The sequence below is a fragment of the Dermochelys coriacea genome, chromosome 1, assembly GCF_009764565.3.
Source record: "Dermochelys coriacea isolate rDerCor1 chromosome 1, rDerCor1.pri.v4, whole genome shotgun sequence".
Lineage (NCBI taxonomy): Eukaryota > Metazoa > Chordata > Testudines > Dermochelyidae > Dermochelys > Dermochelys coriacea.
In genome coordinates, this window is record NC_050068.2 from 47,406,126 (window position 1) to 47,432,259 (window position 26,134).

Here is a 26,134-nt window from a genome sequence, read left to right on the forward strand (position 1 = left end):
TGTTCGTTTTAAGAACACTTTCACCACAGATTTGACAAAATGCAAAGAAGGCACTAGTGTGAGATTTTTTAAAGATAGCTAAAGCATTCGACCCAAGGTTTAAGAATCTGACGTGCCTTTCAAAATCAGAGGGACAGGGTGTGGTGCATGCTCTCAGAGATCTTAAAAGATTAACACTCCAATGTGGAAACTACAGAACACGAACCACCAAAAAAGAAAATCAACCTTCTGCTGGAGGCATCTGACTTAGATGATGAAAATGAACATGCATCAGTCTGCACTTCTTTGGATTGTTATAGAGCAAAACCAGTCATCAGCATGGACATATGTCCTCTGGAATAGTGGTTGAAGCATGAAGGGACATATGAATCTTTAGTGCATCTGACACGTAAATATCTTGTGACGCCGGCTACAACAGTGCTACACAAATGCCTGTTCTTACTTTCAGGTGACATTATAAACAAGAAGCAGGCAGCATTATCTGCTGCAAATGTAAAGAAACTTGTTTGTCTGAGCGATTAGCTGAACAAGAAGTAGGACCGAGTGTACTCATAGGCTCTAAAGTTTTCCATTGTTTTATTTTTGAATGCAGTTATTTTTTGTACATAATTCTACGTTTGCATGTTCAACTTTCATGATAAAGAGATTGCACTACAATACTTGTATTAGGTGAATTGAAAAATACTATTTCTTTTGTTTTTTTCAATGCAAATATTTGTAATAAAGTGAGCACTGTACACTTTGTATAGTGTTGTAATTGAAATCAATTTATTGGTCTATTTAGTGATGATTCTTTATAGAAAATTCACTTTACTGTTCTAAAACATTTTTTTAAACCAGTGAGAACTAGCATTTTTGTTTTATCCTTCCATCTTAGGCAAGACCAATGGACTATCCAAAGGACTACCTTGCTCACCAAATTCCAATATCATTTCACAAGCATTGGAACATTAATCCCGTGAAGGAGTATTTCACGTGGCTGGCACCAAAGATGGAAGATTCATTTACTGAAAAGAAACAGAGACGTATTAGGGAAGATTTATAATATATAAAATATTTTAAATCTCAATAATGTACTGCAGATTAGAGAGAGACAGGCTGTACTGTAGTTTTGGTGTTGTGTTGTACTACTTGTCTGCCATATTGCATAGAACACTGTTTCAATCCATTATGTGTTACACTTGTAAGAAAAGGAAGAGGGAACCAGCTTGATTGTGTGTGTGTGTGTGTGTGTGTGTGTGTGTGTGGGGTTGGTTTGAGGATTTATTGTTGGAAATACTTAGTTTTGAATCTTGTGACCACTGTATTTAAAATTTTAACTGTTGTATACAGTATTTTTTGTGTTCCCTTTTGGAATTCTCTGTCAAACATCAGCAATTCACATTTTTCTTTTCCTCACTGTCTAGTAGTGGCCTAAGTTCTATATTTAGGGGCCTAATTCTAAAAGGTACTGAATATCTACACTTCCCAATGACTTCAGAGGAACTTCTGGGTTCTTGAAATCAGTCAGAATCAGGCCTTAGGTAATGAAAGGGTAGGGAGGTGTGACTGTGTGTTAACAAACAGTGGTCTGGAAGGAAAATGTCATGTACTGTACTTTGTATTGTTTCCAAATAGAGATGTTGCGAATGCATGGGACAGATCCAAAGGAAGGTCTGGGATTCTTAAACTGATTACAAGATGTTGCCATGATTCATTTAAAAAAACCTAGGTGACAGTTTCTATCTTTGACAAATATAAATGTTTGTCTTATAAGGAATTTTGAAAATCTAATGTTTAGATATTTATAATGTGCACATCACCATAGTATCTAAGTGCTAAGCTAAAAATTAGTTTGTAACATCCACAATTTATATCATCTGCAGTATACATAGTAAAAAAAAATACAACTAAGTAATATAATGCGCATAATAACATGTAAAGAGTGCTGCATATTTGATTGTTTGTTTTCTATGTATAATTCAGTTTTGTAAAGATATTTGAATAAAATCTGGCTTTAGTATGTTCTAAACTAATTTTTATACAGTAAATGATTTTTTCCTTTTAAGACAACAGCATATCGTGTATATATGCTGTTATCTAACTTTGCTTGCTATGTTGTAACCAAATGCAGGGTCTTAAAGCCATATAACTGAAATTGTTTATTTGTACACGTTTTACAATATTTTCTGTAGTTCAGCACTTGTTTCAGTTCCAAAGTAATGCAATACTTACTCCAAGTCTAAATGGGGAAGTAATTCGGTAATCACTGAGAAGTATGCACATTTTTGTGAACGTAGCTTGTGGATTTTTAAGCATTTGAACAGTGCTCACATTCATAGTGGTTTAAAATGTTGATATAGGTGTAACCAACATAATGTAACTTTTTCTTACCAATATCAGTGCCTTGAACAATAGACATTTCTACTGATACCAGAGCTACATTCTTTGGTACCGTGGATGTATTGTTAATTAGGTTTACTGTTTAGAACTGCGTGAGCCTAAAACTGAATAAAAACATACTTGTTTAAATTTGAGTGCATTGTTCCCATCCTTCTTCAAAGACCAAATACACTTTGGAATGTTTAAACTCATTTATCCAATACTCCTTGTAGTAAATATACCACAGGATATTATAAAGTTAACAAAACAGAGGTCAGTAGCACCAAAAGGAAAAGAGTTCAAATAGTGTTATTCTTTCTGGTTCCTGACCTCTTTCTCCAGTCCACACTGGTTGCCTGTGTCTCTTTCTGTGCAAATGGTAAAGGCAGATTACAAACTCTGTTTGTTCAGTGCCTAGCACAATGGGTTCCTGGTGCTAATGCAAAACAACTACACAATATCACCAGATGGGTTGGAGGGCACTATGATTTAACCATTCAAAAAAACCACCCCTAAAACCACACCTACCAAAATAAGACACTCCAATGCATGCACTCCTCCTAGGGAGAAGGCAAGAGAACAAACAAATGTTAGTTACATTACTTAGTTACAGAGTAGCAGCCGTGTTAGTCTGTATTCGCAAAAAGAAAAGGAGTACTTGTGGCACCTTAGAGACTAACAAATTTATTTGAGCATAAGCTTTCGTGAGATCCGATGAAGTGAGCTGTAGCTCACGAAAGCTTATGCTCTAATAAATTTGTTAGTCTCTAATGTGCCACAAGTACTCCTTTTCTTATTACTTAGTTAATGCACTACTGGAAGGCACTCAGATACCACGGTGATGAGCACAGTATAGGAACATGAACAGAATAGAATCGCTTTCCAGCCAGAACTTCCCTCCAGAACTGCAAACAAAGCAGCTTTTTAAAGCCTCTGCCTTATTTTGCCATTACCCTAGCTTTTACTGCAATTCTTTGGGATGGCTGTGAGTATTGTGGAGGTTGGAATTGGGGGAGGCTTCTGATGCAGTCCTGAACCTTCAGGTCCTAAGATCAAACACCTAGAAAAGTCAGAGCAAGCGTCTTTAAACTAGGTGTTATTGAGAATAGAGGATACAGATATAATTTCAGTGTTTGGTGGAGCAGGGGATGAGGTGCTAAGGGAAGTCATATTGTTCCACTGGCTCTCAACCTTTCCAGACTATTGTACCCCTTTCAGGAGTCTGATTTGTCTTGCATACCCCAAGTTAAACCTCACTTAAACTACTTGCTTACAAAATCAGACAAAAATACAGAAGTGTCACAGCACACTATTACTGAAAAATTGCTTACTTTCTAATCTTTACCATACAATTATAAATCAATTTGAATATAAGTATTGTACTTGCATTTCATGTATAAATGTATAGAGCAGTATAAATAAGTTTCTGTGAAATTTTAGTTTGTACTGACTTTGCTAATGCTGTATATGTAGCCTGTTGTCAAACTAGGTAAATATCTAGAAGAGTTGATGTACCCCCTGGAAGACCTCTGCATACCCCCAGGGGTAGCCCTGGTTGAGAACCACTATATTAGACTATGGGATGGGGAGGGAGCCCTTAGAACACAGAAAAAATGTCTCCCACTGAGTGTAATTCTATGCCCTGTGTTGTGCAAATCAGATTAGATCATTGTAACAATCTCTTTACTGTGTTGGTAAACTATTTTTGAAAGCCTCAGAAGTAGTAATTGACAATACATAGAACCCCATCTTCTCTGCCCCCAGGACATAGTGCTGCATCTTATTAATTATCAGCAGAAAGTGTCTCTTATGAGAGAGGCAAAAGCACACAAAAAAAACCCTTTTCTCCAAGGAGAAAAAATTCATGTCTTTCAAGATTGTTCAGCGGTTACTTTGAAGCAGAGAAGAGAAATAGGGAAGACAGAGAATTAAAGAAAGCTTGATCTAAATGAGGCTTTCCATTTTAAATTCACTTTTATCTAGCAAAGCAAGAATGTTAGTATCTTAAAATTAAATATGGGGGAAAGCACTTCAGTCACTGGGACTCTGTTAAAATTGAAACAAGCAGAGAATTGTGAGGTGGATCAAGAGGCTTTTCAATAGCCAAGTATAGAGGAGGAGTTTGGGACTCAGCTTTGCAGGAAGCAGAGAAAGATTAAGCATTAAATGTGTCCATAATTCCCTTTCCAAAAAGTTTAAGAACCATGGCATAAGAAAATCTGGGAACGGTTATGGAAAAAACTTAACCTGACAGATACTTAGTCAACAGGTACGAAGATATCTGGCTTCCTTTTATTCAATTCTCTGAATCTAGCTGTTAATTATACCTTGTTTTGAATATTACAGGCAATCTTCATAGTAGAAAAATCTTGACACATCATTGCCATTAATACAGTAGGACACATGCAACACATCAAAGACCACCACAAAAATGAGAGATCAGAGCTCTTTGTTCACATTGACTGAACTTGGAGCACTCAGCCATCTATCAAGACTTAACTCCCAGTGAACTGTAGGTTGTTGGACTAGATGGTTTAACTATGTAATAGAAAATACATTTTGATCCAAACAGTATGTTATGGAGAGCAAAAGATTTGTTTCTTTTGATCAAATTCTGAATACGGTGTATAAATATTATAAAATATTTTTAACGAGTAAGTGCCATTCTTGTTGACCAGCAATTTTTTTTTCAATAGGTGGCTGAACTTCCCCCGAAAATGGGAAATGCTTTTGATCAGAGCATAATTCATAGATCAGAGTCTGATCCCATGGAAACAAATATTGCTTACTTTATAAGTCAGTGTTTTGTTTTCTATTTGCATGCTGCTCAGAATGTAGCATGTCTCTCTTAGATGTGCTGTCTTTCCAAATTATAATTTAGAAGCAGAATAATTATGAATGGAGTGTTTTGATTAGCCTTTGAACAAATCTACATTTGATGAGGACAAAAGATCAAAAACATGTTGCCATAGTCCATGAATTGTTCATTATCTGTCTAATCAGTAGATAATAGGACAGATAGTTTCAAATTAAAACTTTGATTAGTTGTTTGTCAACCAAATGTTTGTCTTAAGAAATGATCCTGAAAAGAACATCCTAGAAATTGTAAGCACAGATTGAAATAAAGGGTCTGGAATTTGAAGCCAGGAAGTTCAATATTGTATATTTTTCAAGCAGTAGATGTAGTTTAGTATAAATGGGATGGTTATTTTGGTGGGATGGATTATACAAGTGCATTGCTGCATGTGGTTTTGATGATTGTTCTGTCCATAATGTATTCATCCCAACATGTGCTATGCATTTATGTGGTGGAAAAAAAACCTTGGTAACTCTAGAAAATGTAAGCAATTAACACTCTTTACCTTAAAAGACCATAATAAAAGGCACAAAGCCAAGACGTGAGATAAGTGATGATTGGGAAAAGATCTACCTGAAATTGAGAAGTTCCAGAGAAGGGAAATGAAGACTGTTAGAGGCAGTGAACGAGAGTGTGCATGTGCACATGTACATACATACACACATGCTGAGAGATGCACAAACTAGGATTATTTCATCTAGAAAGGAGAAAAGAAAAGATTTTGTTCAATATATTTCATTATGACAGTTATAGTGAAATTCATTTATTCCTTTTATCCTGCTCCATAATGTGTAATGAGAATGAGAGAATACCACCTATGGAATTCATTGCTAGAAGTCATCAACAGCAATTATTTGTTTAGGAGGCAGTTCCATGAAGCTCCTCAACGCTCAGTCATCTTGTCTGACCTCCTCAATAAGATAGGCAATAGACCTTCCCCATAATAATTTCTGTTTAAACTAGAACATGTCCTTTAGAAAAACAAATATAATCTTAATTGAAAAATTCCTAGTGATGGAGAATCCAACACAGCACTGGGAAAATCCAGTGGTTAATTATCCTCACTGTTAGAAAGTAACGCCTTATTTCCAGTCTGAATTTGCATAGCTTCTACTTCGAGCCATTGGATCCTTTTGTATCTTTGTCTGCTGGATTGAAGAGCCAATTATCAATTATTTTTTTCCCCTGTAAGTACTTACAAACTGTGATCAAGTCACCCCATAACCTTGCTTTTGATTAGCTACACCGATTGAGCTCCTTGAATCTTATTTTCTAATCTTTTATTCATTCTCGTGGCTCTTCTCTGAACCCTTTCCAATTTTTCAGCATCCTTCTTGATTTGTGGACATCAGAACTGGACACAATGTTTTAGTAGTACCAGAACCAAATACAGAGATAATATAACCTCTCTCGTCCTACTCAAGATTCCCCTGTTTCTGTATCCAAGGATTGTATTATCATAGAATCATAGAAGATTAGGACTGGAAGAGACCTCAGGAGGTCATTGTGATGTTACTGACATAACCTGTGACCAAATAGATTATTGCTGCAACCACTGTTACATATTTGCAGCAAATATTGTACAAAAGTTGTTGTTTAAGGTATCTATGGAAAGGTTATGATTTGCTGATGACTATGCTATCTGTATAGGTGTATCATTTTTGTAGTTGAAGTAATGAATATTGGCTATGTACTTGTATATCAATGTGTTTTGATTCTAAGTAGCCTCAGTGAAGCAGTTGGTCAGCTTCTTCAGTAAGTGCCCAATCAAGAAACACTTAACAATGGACTTTGCAAGATGCCATCCACATCTGAGCTTTCCTGAGAACATTCAAACTAACATGTAAACAATGGTGTTGGCCTGTAAAGAGCTGAGTCATGCACGGACATGTGATTTGCCCATGTGACTCTAAACTCCATCTTGCTGTGATCTTGTACAGAAGAACAAAGGTGTGCTTCCATCTGGAAGAGACTATAAAATGCAGCTGCCTCATCTCCATCTTGTCTTCAATTCTGCTTCTTGCCACTGGAGGGACTTGGCTACAAACTGAAGCTCTGAATAAAGGACTGAATGATCCATCCCAGCTGTGGATGTACTCCAGAGACTTGATTTGTGCCTGCAGTTTATTCCATCGCTGCTACAAGCCTGAACCAAGAACGTTGCAATTACAGTATGTAATTAATTCCATTTAACCAATTCTAGCTCTCATCTCTATCTTTCTCCTTTTCTAAATAAACCTTTAGATTTTAGATTCTAAAGGATTGGAAACAGTATGATTTGTGGGTAGGATCTGACTTGTATATTGACCTGGACCGGGTCCTTTGGAATCGAGAGAACCTTTTTTTCTTTTGCTGGGGCATTGGTTTTCATAACCATTCATCCCCATGAGTGGCACTGGTCGTGATACTGGGAAACTGGAGTGTCTAAGGAAATTGCCTGAGTGACTTATGGTTAGCCAGTGGGGTAAAACTGAAGTCTACTCTGTTTGGCTGGTTTGCTTTGCCTTGGTGTGCAAAGGAACCCCAGCCTTGAGCTGTAACTGCCCTGCTCTAATCAATTTGTCCTGAATTGGTACTCTCAGAAGTGTGCTACCAGAGGCAGCATCATTACAGTCATTTAGTCCAACTCCTTGCTCAAAGCAGGACCAATGCCAACTAAATCATCCCAGCCAGGGCTTTGTCAAGCCAAGCCTTAAAAACCTCTAAGGATGGAGAGTCCACCACCTCCCTAGGTAACCCATTCCAGTGCTTCATCACCCTCCTAGTGAAATAGTGTTTCCTAATATCCAACCTAGACCTCCCACACTGCAACTTGAGACCATTGCTCCTTGTTCTGTCATCTGCCACCACTGAGAACAACTGAGCTCCATCCTCTTTGGAACCCCCCCTTCAGGTAGTTGAAGGGTGCTATCAAATCCCCCTTCACTCTTCTCTTCTGCAGACTAAATAAGCCCAGTTCCTTCAGCCTCTCCTCGTAAGTCATGTGTCCCAGCCCCTTGATCATTTTCGTTGCCCTCCACTGGACTCTCTCCAGTTTGTCCACATCCTTTCTGTAGTGGGGGCCCAACACTGGAGGCAATACTCCAGATGTGGCCTCACCAGTACAGAATAGAGGGGAATAATCACTTCCCTCAATCTTCTGGCAATGCTCCTACTAATGCAGTCCAATATGCTATTAGCCTTCTTGGCAACAAGGGCACACTGCTGACTCGTATCCAGCTTCTCATCCACTGTAATCCCTAGGTCCTTTTCTGCAGAACTGCTGCTTAGCCAGTCAGTCCCCAGCCTGTAGCGGTGCCTGGGATTCTTCTTTCCTAAGTACAGAACTCTGCACTTGTCCTTGTTGAACCTCATCAGATTTCTTTTGGCCCAATCCTCCAATTTGTCTAGATCACTCTGGACCCTATCCCTACCCTCCAGTGTATCTACCTCTCCCCCAAGCTTAGTGTCATTTGTGAGCTTGCTGAGGGTGCAATCAATCCCATCATCTAGATCATTAATAAAGATTTGAACAAAACCAGCTCCAGGACCACCCCCTGGGGCACTCTGATTGATACCAGCTATCAACTAGACATGGAGCCATTGATCACTACCCTTTGAGCCCAACAATCTAGCCAACTTTCTATCCACCTTATAGTCCATTCATCCAGCCCATACTTTAACTTGCTGGCAAGTCCTTTTTGACCACAGCAGTATATTGGGAGATCATGTTTAGCTGATTGTCTACCAGCATCCCCAAGTCTTTTTCAGCATCACTGATTCCCAGGATAAAATCCCTCAATCTGTAAATATGGTTTACATTCTTTGTTCTGAGATAAACGACTTTACATTTGGCCAAATGAAAACAGATATAAACTGGGTGCAAAGGAAAGCAAGCAATCCAGATTGCGCTGTATTAGGGACCTGTCCTCTTAATTATTTACCACTCCGCCAATCTTTGTCATCTGCAAACTTTATCAGTGATGGTGTTACATTTTCTTCCATGTCATTGATAAAAATATGAAATAGCATTGGGCCAAGAACTGATCCCTGCAGAATCCCATTAGAAATATATCCCCATAAACTCCTGTGTTACAACTATAATTCTACTGATATACCAAGCAGGAGCGCCATCCCGACTCCCCCTCACAGGCACTGACTTTCATTTTTCCAGGTGGGTGCTTCACCCCCACTCTTCCCCTTCCTCAAGGCCTCACCTTCACCCTCTTCCTACCTGGCTCTGCCACTCCCCTGAGGCCCTGGCCTCACTCCACCTTGTCCTGCCTCCTCTCTGTCCCCTACCCCCAGTGCCACTGTAGCCCAGTGGGCTAGTTTGCCTTTATTATATTCACTGCTTTGCATTATATTCTGCTTTGCATAATAATCAACAATAATGCGAGAAATCTGTATCCTGCAAGACATTAGCTTCAGCAAGTTAGCATAAGGCTTGAGGCCTATAAACTTTGAACAGAAACTTTGCACAGATAAAACAGCCCAATGGAAAACCCCAAGTATTTGGGGAGCTGAAAATAGAGTTTAAGAGGAAGTTCTGATCACAGGTACATGAGTCAACCACAGAAGTGTCCTGACAATGAACTGATGTATATAACAAGTACATGAGATACATCTAAGCCTAGCCTGCTTGCTTGCCTATATATCTTTTCTTATAAGTTTCTTATGGGTTTGATTATTTGTTTTATAATTGGTTTATATTAGAGTACATTTTGTGCAATTCCAGTATATCTTTTTTGAGATTGGATGACCAGATCTGCATGCAGCATTCAAGCTGTGGGCATACCATGGGTTTATACATAGACAATATGATATTTTCTGTCTTATTATCCATCCCTTTCTTAATGATTCCCAACATTCTGTTCACTTTGACTGCTGCTGGATGTTGAGTGGATGTTTTCAGAGAACTATCCACAGTGACTCAAAGATCACTTTCTTGAGTGGTAACAGCTAATTTAGACCCCATTATTTTATATATGTAGTTGGGATTATGTTTTCCAATGTACATTACTTTGCATTTATCAACACTGAATATCATCTGCCATTTTGTTGCCCAATCACCCAGTTTTGTGAGATCCTTTTGTAGCTCTTCGCAGTCTGCCTGGGACTTAACTATCTTGAGTAGTTTGGTATCATCTGCAAATTTTGCCACCTCACTGTTTACCCCTTTTTTCAGATCACTCATGAATATGTTGAATAGGACTGGGCCCAGTACAGACCCCTGGGGGACACCACTATTTACCTCTCTCCCTTCTGAGAACAGACCATTTATCCCTACCCTTTGTTTCCTATCTTTTAACCAGTTACCAGTCCATAAGAGGACCTTCCCTCTTATCCCATGACAGCTTATTTGCTTAAGAACCTTTGGTTAGGGACCTTGTCAAAGGCTTTCTGAAAATCTAGATACACTATATCCATTGAATCCCCCTTGTCCACATCCTTGTTTACCCCTGCCCAAGGAATTTTAGTAGATCGGTGAGGCATGATTTCCCTGTACAAAAGCCATGTTGACTCTTCTCCAACAAACCATGTTCACCCATGTGTGACAATTTTGTTCTGTGCTATAGTTTCAACCAGTTTGCCTGGTACTGAAATCAGGCTTACCAACCTGTAATTGCCGGGGTCACCTCTGGAGCCCTTTTTAAAAATTGGCATCACATTAGCTATCCTCCAGTTATTTGGTACAGAAGCTAATTTAATAGGTTACAGACTACAGTTAGTAGTCCTGCAATTTCACATTTGAGTTCCTTCAGAACTCTTGGGTGAATACCATCTGGTCCTGGTGACTTATTACTGTTTAGTTTACCAATTTGTTCCAAAACCTCTTCTACTGACACATCAATATGGGACAGTTCATCATATTTGTCACCTAAAAAGAATGACTCAGAGTTGGTTATCAAGCTAAAAAAAAAAGAGAAACCACACAGCCCCCTTTATTACATCACAGACTCTGGCTCCCAGTCAGCATGTAGGCTGCTGTGGCACCAGAAGAGAGGGCAGCTGGCTCCAAGCAGTCAGGTGCGGGGGTCGGGGCGGTCAGAGGCTGCCTTCCTCACAGCACCCTGCCTGTGGGGCCAGGTGAGAAGGCACAGGATATGGAAGGGATGGCCAGAGCAGGACACATGGGACTGCTGGGGGGAAGTCACATAGACTGTGCATCAGAACAGCTAGTGGGTGGAAAGACTGGGGAAAGGGCACAGGAGCTAGTGGGGTGACAGCACTGGGCCAGGAGCTGAATGGAAGTGGAGGTGCAGGGACAAGTGGGGATGGGGCAGCTGTGCCTGACTGAATGGGAGAAGCTAGGGGTCAGCCAGGATCTGCATGGGGGGAGGCTCCCCCAACTCTCTAATAATCCCTTCCACCCCTCCCCAAAAAATCCTGTTCCATACTTCTCCCACCCACATCCAACAACCCTCCATGTTCACTCCGAGGCTCCCTCCCAACAATTACTTCCCTCTCCCTCAGCTCCTTCATTACCCCTGATTTCCCCAAGCCTTTGCACTGCTTTTGAGGGGTGCAGCAAATACATTTCTATATAATTTAAATGAGTTATTACTCAAAGTTCTGTATTAATATGCCTAATAAAAAAAGCTCTGTCATTTCCTGAATTTGTTATCTGTATTGTTACAGACATACTTGTTGATAGATATTTTGAAATAAATTACCAATGTAACCCTTCTGCCCATCAGAGTTGGCAGCAACAAAGGCCGGGTTCAGAATCTAGGGTTTCCATTCCAATAACACAATGCAAAACCGGCTCGAGCCCCCACCCAGTGACCTGGGACAAATATATACCTCCCCCGCTGGGCACCTCCAAGAGGCAATACTTCCCCTCTCGCAAGCACATAGTCCGAGTGTAGCAAAAGCCTTTTAATAACAGAGAGAAATATGGCATTATGTTGGGGAAACACCACCAACAGGATTCATAACACAATCCATGAGCAAAAACACTCACCCCAAGCAAATTGGGCCATGTCCTTTCCCATTGGTTCTTGAATCCACCCACCCCAAAGTCCCAAAAGTCCAACAACCCAAATGTCTCTGTTCCTGGTCAGTGCAACCCCGCAGAGTTCAAAAGTTTATCTGCAGAGTTTTACCCCCCAGCCTGGGTGGAAATGGGGGGGTTAAGGGGCACCTTACATGGTCCAAAGCTGACTGCCCGCACGCTTCTCTGTGGGGCTCTGTTCCGCTCCACCAGCCATCCCATGAATCACTCTGCTCTACCAGCTGTCCCACAAACTGCTCCGCTCTGCCATCCCATGAGCTGCGCCAGCCATCCCGCGAACTGCTTCACAATATAGCTTCAGGCCTCCCACTACTTAACACAGCACTCAGTGATTTCAGCTCTTAGTAATTTTAACTCTTTAGTGATTTCAGCTTGTAGTTGGGAAACATCAGTGCTGGTGCACCATTGGCCTAAAGTGAATTCAGCTCAGCAGTCTGTAACTAGACTCCTAATGGAATCAAAACTAGCTCTGATATTCCACAGTTGGGAGAGAAGTTGCAATTGGCATGTAGGGCCCTCACCAGGAGCCCATACCACCAGGTATTAATACCTCTCCCCAGCCTCTCTCAATTCACTAGGGTTTTGAACCCATGACTCTTGCCTAGCAAGTGCTGCTTAGTTGATGGGGCAAGGCCCTCCATCATAACAAAAGGCCAAGTACAGTTCCACTGTCCTTGATTCACATAATTAGGATAATAAGTTTATTCTTCCTGCCCCAACAACAGAGAAACTGGGGCTCCTACAGCAGCCAAAGTGACCATCTAGGTGGGGTGGGTGTGCCTATGCAAATTAGATCAGCCCCTGAAGTTCTTTTCCACAACCCACCACAACTCGCCCCCAGATGTCAGGGTAGAGCTCATCCTGACTCTGCTTACACCAACATAATTGAAAAAGACATTATTATATTGTGTTATTTTGACAAAATATGCAGAATTTTAAAATATTGTGTGCAGAGTTTTAATTTTCTGGTGCAGAATTTTCCTAGGAGTAATAATTAGAATAGATAATGACTGTGATTACCACAATGTGGCAAGTGTGTTGAACATCAACTATTTACTGATGAATACTGTACAAATAAGGTTTAGGTTTCAAAAGTGCTAAGTCACTTAGGGGCAGGATTCACAGGGGGGGGGAAAAAAAAAAAAAAAAAAAAAAAAAAAAAAAAAAACTTAGGCACCTGACTCCAACATTGCCACCAGCAATCACAAAACTTCTGCTTACTGGAGAAGTCCCTTAGGCACACATTTTTGCTGAGCATGCACCCACCTGCATCCTTCCTGACATGACTGAGCAGCTTGATCCGTAACTCATCCCAACTGGACTCACAACCCTTGCCTACCTCATCTGCCTACCTGATCCAATAGAGCAAATCTAGTGAATTGGACCCACCACAAAATGATGGTGGTGATAGTAGGGCCACTACCACAGTTGCCAACTTTCACTCGGTAAATAAACACCCTGACTTACACAATAAGACAGAGATCAAGCTAATCTCATTTCAAAACAAGGCCAAAACAAGCCAATCCTTAAGAACCCCAACACTCTACATGATTAGATCCCTCCCGGCGTGCAGTCTGGGACTGTGGTGGGCCCACTGTGCTCCCCAACTCTCTACCCCCTTGTCCCTGCTTGCCTCCCATGCTTGCTGGGAGCCGATTCAAAAAAAAACAGCAACAAGCCTAACAAACAACAAGCTACAAACCAAAAAACTAGCCAACAACTCTCAACCAATTAAGCCAAAAACAAGCTCAATTTCTGCATTTTTTTGTGTTTGGCAGGGCTGGCCACTACTACTGTTTTACCCAGTGATTAGCATGCTCATCCATGATGTGAGAGGCTGAGGTTCAAATCCTCTTACTTTTGGCCATATTCCACTTATGTAGAACACTAAAATATTCACTGGAGGAGGAACTTGAACCTGAGCAGGTGAGTGCCCAAGCCGCTGGACTATAGAGTCAGTCAGTCATTCACTCTTATTCTCTCCCAAAGAATATTTGATTATTTGTACAAAGTGGAACAGCTTCAGCAGGAGAGAGAGAGGGAGAGCCCAACTACCCCAGCACATCTGAAATCCACCTGCTCGGTGCACTCTCATGGGAGGAAGGAGACATCAATTCAAATCCCTGCTCCACCTCAGGCAGAGTGGGAATTTGAACGCGAATCTGCCCCATCCTGTATGAATGCTCTGAAGACTAGGCTCTTGAGTAAGGGGTGGGAGGCACCACCATCTCCAGCTATGCTTTGTGCAGGGCCCAATCTGGTAGACATGCTCAAAGGCAACCTCTGAGCATGTCTACTGCATCAGGCCCAGACGGTTAGCTGGGCAGAAGTTGTGAACTCTGCTGGGAGTTAGGCATCCAGCTGCTGGGTGGTTTCAGGAAATGTACATGCCAACCAGCAGAAGTACAGGTGCCTACAGAGTTAGGGGGCAGCTGAGGAGTGATATCTTGTGACCCCACCCTCAGGAGTCGAAGTCCACTTATTTTCAGGACTGCAATGTACTGTCCCATCTATTGGGTTACTCCTTTAACACCAATCTCCTTATGGGTTTTGATGGACAGGTCTGGGTTTGTCTGGATCCCACCTCCAACTTAGCAGGGTTTAACTTCCTTAATTTTCTTCTCCTATGAATTTTTTCTGCAGTGCCTCCACTTCACTCACGCCTTCCTGGCAGGATCACTAGGACAACTTTGAAGGAAAATTCTAACCACTTACTTGTCAGCTAGTTAGAGACTCCCAAGGAGTAACACAAACACACACAATATATTCAACAGAGTATTAAATAGGAAACAAATACAACTTAACAGGGAAACCGCTACTCTGAAGGGCACTGGTTCCACAGCTGATAATACCCATAAATTTCCCCACTCATGCCACCCGATAGAGCAAGAGTCAGATTTAGTGTCCCGGTGGTATACATACATCGTTGGGGCCTGGGATGACGGTATATTCTGAACAGCAATAAGCAACTTGTCTGACTTGGCTCAGTACAGCCCAAAAGACTCACAAATTGGATAAGATGGTAAATCCCTCCACATATTTAACAGGCAGTAGGTAATAAAATTCCCAAACCCTTATCCCTTGGCTTGAAGACACAGTTCAGGGAATAGAGGGACTCCCAACAGTTTCCCTGACGATCTCACTAAAATGGGGGCAGGCAAACTTTTTGGCCTGAGGGCCACAGTGGGGGTGCAAAACCATATGGAGGGCCGGGTAGGGAAGGCTGTGCCTGCCCAAACAGCCTGGCCTCCATCCCCTCCCACTTCCCGCCCTCCTCAGAACCCTTGACCCATCCAACACTCCTTGTCCCCTGATCACCCCCTCCCGGGACCCCGGCCCCTATCCAACCCCCGCTTCTCCCTGTCCTCTGACTGCCCCAACCCCCATCCATATCCCTGCCCCCAGACAGGCACCCCTGGGACTCTCACACCTATCCAAACCCCTCCCCCCGCTTCCTGTCCCCTGAGTGCCCCAACCCCTATCCACACCCCGACTCCTAACTGCCCCCAGGATCCCACCCCCTATCCAACCTCCCCTACTCCCTGTCTGCCCCAACCCCTATCCACACCTCTGCCTCCTTACAGCCCACCCAGGATTCCCATGCCTATCCAATGCCCCCTGACTACCCCCCCAAACCTCCACCCCATCCAAATGCCCCCTACTCCATGTCCCCTAACTGCCCCCCAGGACCCTTTGCCCCTCATCCAACCCCCTCTTACCATGCTGCTCAGAGCAGCAAAGCCCCTCTGCCTAGCCAGAGTCAACCCCGTTACCGCCGCTGCGCTGCCCGGCAGGAGTGGCAGGCCAGACCGCTGACGGCATATTGTGCTGAGGCTGCGGGAGAGGGGGGATATCAGGGGAGGGGTCAGGTGCTAGCCTCCCGGGCCGGGAGCTCAGGGGCTGGGCAGGACAGTCCCACGGGCTGGATGTGGCCCGCGGGCCGTAGTTTGCCCACCTCTGCACTAAAAGATGCTGTACTCACAACTCCAGCAGTGATCCTCAGATTCAGAGATGGATCTGGACTCCTCAGCCATTGCAGAGGGACTGAGGATCACAGGCCGGGGGCTGGCTCCAGACTCCCCCAAATGGCTTCTCCCCTCTCACAGTGCTCCCAGAGGGGCAGGCTAGTTCTGCTTCCCAGACTTTTACCTCCCAGTCTACCCCGTTCCTTTCTCTCCTCTGAGCAAGCACACAGGTGGTCATCTAGGCACACCTGTTATATATTTCCCTGAGCTTACAGGGCTCTTCAGATAGTGACTCTTCTCTCCCTCTTAGTTGCCTAGTAGATGGTGATTCTGCCTAAGGCCCTCATGCCTCCCAGGGTCAGCTTGCCTCTCCTTGAGTTATTAGCACACAGAAACCCAGGCACCAAGGTAAGCTCCTTGGGGGTTATAGCAATGTTTATCAAGTTGGACTAATGGTAAAACTTTTAAAAATATTTTTATGACTGATAGGAGGTACATTAGTGCACTAGGGCTGAGGATCTTATTGCTGTTTTAAAAGAACATCAATGTAAAAGTCATCCTACTGTCTGAACGCTTGCTCATTGTGCCAATCATCTGTCTATTTTGAATTTTATTCTTCTCTGAAGTTGTGCTTTGGCTGTAGCCATCTGTGGCTCTCCCTTCCCCACTCTCTATACTGCGTTCTCATGTTTGAATGCCAATTTTTAATGGAAAAAACTAAATTAGAGGCATAAATTCAATGGCAGCTGGAGAATCTAAAAAGGAAAAAAATAGCAAACAAATTACATCAGTTATTTGCATTATGGGTCATATCCTCAGCTTGTGTAAATCAACATAATTCCATTGGCTCAAATGAAATTATGCTGATTTACGCAAGTTAGGGATCTGACCCTATGATTTATATATTATGTTTAAACATTTAAAGAAAACAATTCCAAAGGAACTAGTTTACCCGGAGTAGAAATGTCTAAAACAATGCTTAAAAATTACTCTTTTAAAAATAAAACCATACAACCACTTTATAATCACACTTCACATCAGACTAAGCCATATGGCTGACCGATCTGCAACACAGGAGTGCTGCATTATTCCTTGAGGTTATTCATTGCATTTGTTAGTGGTTCTGCACAGTCTGTTGTGTCATATTGCTTAATTAACTTAGGCTGCAGGGGATCTCTCTGGGTATCAGATGGCACTTATACTTTCAAAGTGGGCAACACACAAACCATTCTGCTTCCCTTGTCTATAATTTTGGTTTTGATTAAGCTGCTCATGTGACCGCTTTCAAACAGCAAAAGCAGCAATTGCTGTGGCTGATTTTACAGCAATATTAAATGTATCATCAGTGGGAACCAGATCTCATTCTTGTTGCTTTGTTATAACAAGCTTAATTGCACAGGGAAGTTGTGTAATTTGGAGTGAGGTTACTGGGAGGAAAAACCCCTCTGAGAAGGTTATAGATGTGAAAGTGATATCTGGGGTGAAAATGCTTTTCTTAATTTCTTGAGCTATGAAAGGCCACTAGGATTTAGGCAACAATTAAGTGAATCCTAACAACAAGGGATTTGATCTAAGAGGAAATTTAGCAGGCAAGTACTGGTGAAAGTAAGTTATGTAGGGGTCAAATTCTGTTCTCAGATATAAGTATAGGAAAAATTCTATTTAAGTTTCTGTAAGATTTGAATATGCATGATTTAGTTCTTAAAATAACTTTCAAAAAAGTTTAAATGAAAGAAAGTCAAAAGTACTTTGGAAGTGTAATAAGATGTCTCAATAGGTGTGTGTGGATGTGTGTGCTGTTCACGTTTAGGACAAAATGCAAAACCACCAAACCACCAATAAAATCTGAGTCAACCTAACTTTAATACTGCTATGAAATATTCAGCAAAAGTAATGGCTGGATTATTATGTACTTTACAGGACAAACTCTACAATATGAAGCCACTTGCATCCAGTATCATAACTGCAAGAGCAAACTAAGTGCAGAAATGCAGTGTTTGTTTTTGTGCATGCATTGTGCTCAGGACTTAACAAATCAGATCTAGTAAGTTATTTCACGTGATTGTCTTACACCAGTAAAATGAAATTTTAAATGTACTTTATGTAATGAAAAATCTTATCTAATAATCTATTTCACCCTCACTTCAAGACTTAATGAACATGTACAGCCTATATCAAAAGTGTCTGGTTACCACAGAGTGGCCTTTCGTGTTCTTCATGAGTTGAAGGTTGATCTGTTTTTCTAGGACATGATGTTTAGTGGGGATAGGGTAAAGGGTTCTGACAAACAGTTTCCCAACTTTCTTTCTAGTCCTGTATGTCAAACCAAAGCCAGAACACCACCTGTGAATGGTCCTCTGAATAGCCCTGTTAGGATGGCCAATGTCATCATATCATGTTTCCACAAAACTATGGAGAAACCTCTGCAATTTACCATGCCCAATGCCCTTCATTTTAATATCTGAGACCTTGTCTCGACTATGTGGAAAAGTCGATCTAAGCGACACAATTTGAGTTTCGTTGGTAGCGTAACTCAAGTAGACGTAGCTTAGATCTACTTACCGAGGGGGTCCATGATACGCTATGTTGACGGGAAATGCTCTGCCGTCAACTCTCCTTACTCTTCTCGTTCCAGTGGAGTACAGGAGTTGACGGGAGAGCCATCTGCGGTCGATTTAGCGGGTTTTCACTAGACCGGCTAAATTGGCTACTGATGCATCGATCCGCCCACATCGATCCCCTGGTAAGTGTAGACAAGCCCTTAATTTCCCAGGAAGCCAGACTGTCTTTCCATCTAGTCTGAGTAAGAAACTCTAGCGGGGCATGCTGTATTGCAGCCTTATTCAAGAATTCAAAGGGGAATAAAGGTCTCAGTAGTGCCCTCCCATATTTGTACATTAGAAATAATTTTCCCACCTCCTTTTAATTTCATTTTAATCAGAAGCCTGTGTATTTTGAAGCAGATACCCAACAGGCAGCAACTACTGGATTTCCACCAGACTTTCCCAATGTGGTTTTGCTTCTCTGTGTTTAAGTGTGTAATTTCTAGAAATATGATATGGTCTTATGGCCAAATTCTACTCTATTACAGCTATGAAACTCCCACTGACTTCAGTAGGCATGAGAGAGACAAGGTGGGTGACATATTTTACTGGACCAACTTCAGTTGGTGGAAGGGATAAGCTTTCGAGCTTCATAGAGCTCCTCCTCTGGTCTAAAATATTGTAAGCAGAGTGCTCAAGATAAATACAAGGTGGGACAAATTGTAAAGCATAAGAGGTTGGCACGTGTTGTAGGGTACCACTTAAAATTAAGTGGGCAATTAACACTTTTGCATAGTTGTGTAACTGAGAGCATAATCCAGCTCTTAAAATATAAATTCAGAAGTCTTCCGAGACTGAACAATATGATTACAAACTTTGTCACTTTTATTTTACTGAAGAACAATCAGTTTTGACTTTAAAAAGAAATATAAAGTCCATAATATGGTCCACCACTAGAAGGTTTTTTTCCCACAGATTACTTACAGAATGACAAGTGTAGCTTGGCAGCTTTTTAATAATAGAAATAGTTAATAGAAGCAGTTAATGAAAGATAGCTGAAACACAGACCCACCTTGCTTCACAGAATCAGGTGGATATCCCGCAGTAAAAATTAAATTATTCTTCCCACATGAAAGAATAAGGAGCCTTACCCTCGGCCGGACACTATTACTTTCTTCATGTGAAGCCCAGGGAGTGTCAGCCAGTTATATTGTACCTCAATCCAGCAGGTGGGGCTACAGCATAGTTTCAGATTCTTAAAAGACAAAAAAGTATCTCCTTTACATGCAAATAACGTTACAACATTTTAAAATAAAATGTACTAGAGCCCCCTTCCAAAGTCCATATACTTCTACTTTCACACACCTAATTAGCTTCTAAAGTCCATGTACTTCCCAGTCTAATTTTAAGTGCATTTCCTAGATGTTCCATGCTTCTCAGACACAGCAAAAATATAGTTTCCATAGTTCAGTTTCTTTTGTGCAAATCCAACATATTTCCCAAAGAAATATGTCCTTTATTATGAATTGGCATGTTTGTGTGAACTACTTATTTGTGCTAGAAGGTGATAGACCTCCTGAGACAAATGTACTTACTGGAATCAGTAGAGGCCTGATTCTGTTCTCATATTGAGTGTAATTCTATACATTGATTTTAAAGTCAGAAGGGATCATTATAATCATCTAACGTGTAAGGTGATGAGTGCTCCAGAACTAGAGCCTGATTAAGTCACATGCACTGATGAATCATTCCCAAGAAATGGCTTGGTGAATTGCAGGGAAGATATACAAGCCTCACAGGAAGAGCAGCAGCTCAGCCTGCTCAACCTCACTCCAAGGCTTGGAACTTTTCCTTGCCTGATAGTGGCAACAGACTTTCCAAGCCTTAGCCTGCTCCAGCCTTGCTCCAACCCCATTCTGGACTCCTGCTTCTAGCTGTGACCCCCTGGCTCCAGCCACTAGGTCTCTTTGCCACAGCTCTGACCACTAAATTTGATTATCCCCATCACACTTTGTGACAATCTGACCTTCTGCATAACACCAACCATATTGAAGTTAACTGAATTACCCTGGTGTAAAATCAGTATGACATTAGAGCCAGGCCCCACTAAATTTAGTAGCTGATGGGTAGAGCCCTACCAAATTCAAGGTCCATTTTGGTCAATTTCACAACCATAGGATTTAAAAAAAAAATCATAAATTTCATGATTTCAGCTATTTAAATCTGACATTTCATGGATTTTTAACTGGAGGGGTCCTGACCCAAAAAGGATTTATGGGGATGGGGTGTTGCAAGGTTATTATAGGGTGGGGTTGCGGTACTGCTACCATTACTTTTGCACTGCTGCTGGCAGCAGCGCTGCCTTCAGAGCTTGGCAGCTGGAGAACTAGTTGGGAGCCCAGCTTTGAAGGCAGCGCTGCCGCCAGCAGCAGCGCAGAAGTAAGGATGGCCTGGTATAGTACAGCCACCCTTACTTCTGCGCTGCTGCCTGCAGAACGGGGTCCTCAGTCAGCAGTCACCACTCCCAGGCTGCCCAGCTGTGAAGGCAGCAGTGCAGAAGTAAGTGTGACATGGTATAGCATTGCCATCCTTAATTCTGCACCGCTGCTGGCGGGGTGCTGCCTTCAGAGCTGGGCACCTGGCCAACAGCCACTGCTCTCCAGCTGCTCAGCTCCAAAGGCAGTGCAGAAATAAAAGTGGCAACACCACAACCCCCCTAAAATAACCTTGAAACCTCCCTGCAACTCTCTATTGGGTCAGGGCCAGACATGCCAAACCCACAGAAAAAAGAAACACAGAAATTGGGCTTGTTTTTAACTGGCTTGTGAGTTGCTTGTTGGCTAGGTTTTGGCTTGTTGCATTTTGTTGCTGCTTTATTTTTTTTTTGATTGGCTCCGGGCAAGCAGGGGCAAGGGGAGGTATCAAGGTTCGCTCCCCACTCTGAACTCCAGGGTAGAGAGGACCTGCATGAAAGACCCCCTAAGCTTATTTTTACCAGCTTAGATTAAAAACTTTCCCAAGGTACAAACTTTGCCTTGTCCTTGAATGGTATGCTGCCACGACCAAGTGATTTACACAAAGAACAGGGAAAGGACCACTTAGAGTTCCTATTTCCTAAAAATATCCCCCCTAACCCTTACACCCCCTTTCCTGGGGAGGTGTGAGAACAAACGAGATGGGTATAAACCGGCCTTGGATTTTTAAGACCCAAAAAAACCAATCATTCTTAAAAATCAGAACTTTATTAGAAGAACAAAAAAAACCTATCTTCCATTCTGATCTTAATCTTACAGGCAGTCAGATTCAAAACATAAAAAGAAAAGGAGTACTTGTGGCACCTTAGAGACTAACAAATTTATTAGAGCATAAGCTTTCGTGAGCTACAGCTCACTTCATCGGATGATGAAGTGAGCTGTAGCTCACGAAAGCTTATGCTCTAATAAATTTGTTAGTCTCTAAGGTGCCACAAGTACTCCTTTTCTTTTTGCGAATACAGACTAACACGGCTGCTACTCTGAAACCTGTGATGATTCAAAACATAGAATCTCTCTAGGCAAAACCTTAAGGCACACAAACAGGAATACACATTTCCTCCAGCACAGCGAATTTACAAGCCAAAACAAAGAAACCTAATGCATTTTCTAGCTAGATTACTTACTTAATTTACAGGAGTTGGAGGGCTTGCATCCTTGATCTCTTCCCGGCAAGGTATCATACAGATAGAGAAAGGCCTCCCCCCTCCCCGCCCCCAGATCTGAAAGTATCTTGTCACCTCATTGGTCATTTTGGGTCAGGTGCCAGTGAGGTTACCTTAGCTTCTTAACCCTTTGCAGGTGAAAGGATTTTGCCTCTGGCGTGGAGGGATTTTATAGCACTGTATACAGAAAGGTGGTTACCCTTCCCTTTATATTTATAGGTTTCAGAGTAGCAGCCGTGTTAGTCTGTATTCGCAAAAAGAAAAGGAGTACTTGTGGCACTTTAGAGACTAAAAAATTTATTAGAGCATAAACTTTCGTGAGCTACAGCATCCGATGAAGTGAGCTGTAGCTCACGAAAGCTTATGCTCTAATAAATTTGTTAGTCTCTAAAGTGCCACAAGTACTCCTTTTCTTTATATTTATGACAGCAGGCAAGCAGGGGCAAAGGGGGGAGAGAATCAGGGGTGCACAGAGGGCCCACCACAATCCTAGACTGCATTCCACGGGGATCTAGTCACATAGAATGTTGGGGTTTTTAGGGATTGGCTTGTTTTGGCCTTGTTTTGAAATGGGATTAATTTGATTCACAATAAGCCAGAAAAGTCAGGGTGCTTATTTACCACGTGAATGTTGGCAACTATGGTCAGGACTCCCAATCTGAGAAATGCTGGTCTCCACCGTGAAATTGTATAGTATAAGGTAAAAGCACACAGATTTCACAGTGGGAGACCAGATTTCACGGTCCATGATGCATTTTTCATGACTGTGAATTTGGTAGGACCCGACTGATGGGCTTACCTCTGATTTCAGACCACTTCCTCTACTTCACGGACTTAAGTGAAACAACTCCTGCTTTTCCCAGTGTAAATTGGATCAGAATGGTTCCTTAGTTCAAATTCCACTTCCTCTTTTGAGTAGCAGGGCCTGATTCCATCAGTACTTACCTTGCAGTAAAGCAGGAGTGATGTGGTGTGAAACTGAACTCAAAAAATCGGGTCTATGCACATGTCTACACCTGATTGGTGCCAACCATGAAAACGATAAGCAGCAAATGTATTTTTCCTTTCTAATCAATGAATAACCTGAAATTAATGAAAATTTTTTACCAATGCTTGCTGTAGCAATAGATAAATGGTTAAAATTTTTATTTATCCATATGCATTGGCAGGGCCAAAAAGTTTGCCCACCCCTGCCCTAAGGTTGCCCCATCTCAAAATGGATATTGTGGAACTGGAAAATGTTCAGAGAAGGGTAACAAAGATGGTTAAAGGTAGGGCCAGATTTACAGCTTATGTGCCCCTAGGCACAGCATCTTCAGCTCCACCCTATGTGGCCTGACCTGGAGGCCCCCCTCCCACATCCCCATGTGGCCCTTTGACCTCCCAGCAGTTCTTTGTGGCTACTCTGCCTCCTAACCTGGCTCCAAGAAGGCTGCTGTGACTTTTCACTTGAGGAAAAAATGCACCCGCCTGCTAGCTCTTTGCTGCCACCCACCAGACCAGTCAGCCTCAACCAGCTCAAACTGTTCTGGTGCCACAGCGGCCTCTGGTAGGCAAAAGGCAGAACTTCAGCACGCTTTCTGAAGGAAAAACAATTCTGCCTCCGTTAGACAAGAGTTCTGCGCATGTTGCAGCAAATATTACCTAAGGGGAGGGGGCATGACGCAAGACAAGCAGTGTGTGGGGTGTGTCAGCAGGGAATGGGGCAGCTCAGGAGGCTCCCTCCTTCCCAGGAACTCCCCATTGTGTGGCCAGTGGCAGCAAAATAGACCAAAATACCACAACTCTTAACTGCTAAAAAACCCTGGCAACTGTCAGAACAAATAGTCTAATTGGGCTAGAAAAATCACATACTTGACAACCCCCTTAGAATGCCAGCACCCCATGCATGTACTTCTGTGCCTAATTGGAAACCCGGCCCTGGTTAAGGGTATGGAATGGCTTCAATGTGAGGAGAGACTAAAATGATTAGGGTTATTCAGCTTAGAAAAGAAATGATTAAGGGGAGATACAATAGAGGTCTATAAAATTATGAATGGTGTGGAAAAAGTGAACAGAGAAATGTTTTTACCCTTTCCCACAATACACAATGAAATAAATAGGCAGAAGGTTTAATGCTAACAAGAGAAAGTACTTTTTCCCCACACGGTGCACAAATAACCTGTGAAACTTATTGCCATGAGATTTTGTGGTGGCCAAAAGTATAATTGGGTTAAAGAAAGAACTAGATATGTTCTTGGAGGGATACGTCCATCAATAGCTATTAGTCAAAATGGTCAGGGATGTAACCCCAGACTCAGGGTGACCTTAAATCTCTGACTGCTAGAAGCCAGGAGGAATACAGGGGTCAATCTCTCCAAATTGCCCCGTTCTGTACACTCCCCCCTGAAGCTCTAGTACTAGCTCCTATTGGAGACAGAATCCTGGGATAGATGGACCATTGGTCTGACCCAGTATGGTAGGTCTTATGTTCCAGAATGTTTTCTGCAATTTATTCCTCTGTAAAGCTTTCTTTCAGATTGCTATGATTTCAATAGAGGTAATTCATAGCAATCATTTTATAAAATAGGTACACTATAAAAGTTTGAATTCAAAAGATTTTCTGTTTCCCCCTACTTAGGGTAAAGGTCTGCCCTTGTATGTGCAATCTGTGATTCCCTTCCTCATGTCATGTTCATGCCAGAAATACTTATTCCAGACTCCTCATGTTTGCGGGTGAAACAAGAATATAGTACAACTTTAAAATGATTACCACCACATTGATGTACTATATGGGCTTTTTCCAGTAATCTGCAGAAATGGAAAGTTAAACATTAATTTTGTATAGTTGAGTTTCTAGCTATTCTATTTTTGTTAAAGAAGAAAACCTCTTACATCTGTCTGAATGTTCAAAATTCTCTGAGCAAAAAAGGCAATTCTTTACTTCAAAAGGCTTGGATCATTTCAGGTAGAAGCTGGTACTAGCCACAAACTGTTCTTAGTAGCTCTCCTATACGTCATCTTTAGATACCTTTCCCCTATCTCACCTCACCATGAAAATCATGGATGTTCAAAGCCTGCATTGTGCTGTGACCCAGAGTGAGGATGCCAAGATATGGTGTCAGAAAAACCATTCTGATTCAATCTGGATTATTTTCAGTACATTCCAGCGCTTCATTTCATGATCATTCACAGAACAAATATAGCAAGTGTAACTGTTCCTATAAATCTTCCAGTCCTGGAAGAGACTGCAGAAGCAGGATAGCATTAGAAAGACAGGGAACTCTTGAAATATGAATGAGTATATGCTGAAAGTAAATAAACTTGAGCAATCCAGAAAAGTTTGGTGGTTTTGAATATGGGAGTGCACACACCAGTCTTAGATAGGTAGGTGGTGTATGAGTAGTAACATACCTATCTGTCAAGATTAGGTAATATGATTTATCTATTCAAGTTGGAAGGAATGCAACACAAAAAGAAGCCTGTAAAAGTTTCTTGCTGCTTTGGAAGTTACCAGTGTTATTTTTATATAATGTGATCAGGTGTAAAGTCAAAAAATCAAAATCCAAAGTAAAGTACAAGTACCTGTGGCATGTTCCTTACAGAGTTCAGACACTTCTGAACTCAAATTTCATACATCATCTTAGGGGAAGCCCTACAGCAAGAATACTAACTCAAGCAATTAACTCAAAACATATTGACTCGATTAAATATATTAATCACAATCGCCGTTTT

At 41.8% G+C, this 26,134-nt stretch overlaps 1 protein-coding gene and 2 long non-coding RNA genes across 11 annotated transcripts in view; 2 read left to right on the plus strand and 1 right to left on the minus strand.

The window, feature by feature from the left end:
• The window catches only part of B3GLCT (beta 3-glucosyltransferase), a 146,358-nt gene extending 143,842 nt beyond the window's left edge, over positions 1-2,516 (plus strand). For 7 of the 8 annotated variants that reach the window (XM_038389653.2, XM_038389683.2, XM_038389673.2 and 4 more), the window contains one exon: positions 878-2,516. In XM_038389653.2, coding sequence (XP_038245581.1) covers positions 878-1,045 — 168 coding nt within the window. In that variant the 3' untranslated portion in view covers positions 1,046-2,516. The remainder of the gene's footprint in view (positions 1-877) is intronic. The other variant, XM_043504381.1, reaches the window with a different exon arrangement.
• A 174-nt stretch (positions 2,517-2,690) lies between these two features.
• On the minus strand, positions 2,691-16,337 carry LOC122457919. Its single transcript, XR_006277662.1, has 3 exons — positions 16,198-16,337; positions 2,890-2,921; positions 2,691-2,797 (listed from the first exon to the last, which is right to left on the minus strand). It is a non-coding gene; the product is annotated as an uncharacterized LOC122457919 (long non-coding RNA).
• A 140-nt stretch (positions 16,338-16,477) lies between these two features.
• LOC122457920 lies at positions 16,478-25,135 on the plus strand. Of its 2 annotated transcripts, none has more exons than XR_006277663.1 (3): positions 16,478-16,588; positions 18,101-18,224; positions 25,041-25,135. It is a non-coding gene; the product is annotated as an uncharacterized LOC122457920 (long non-coding RNA). The 2 variants fall into 2 exon arrangements; XR_006277664.1 differs by lacking the exon at positions 25,041-25,135 and adding an exon at positions 19,272-19,317.
• The last annotated feature ends 999 nt before the right edge of the window (positions 25,136-26,134 follow it).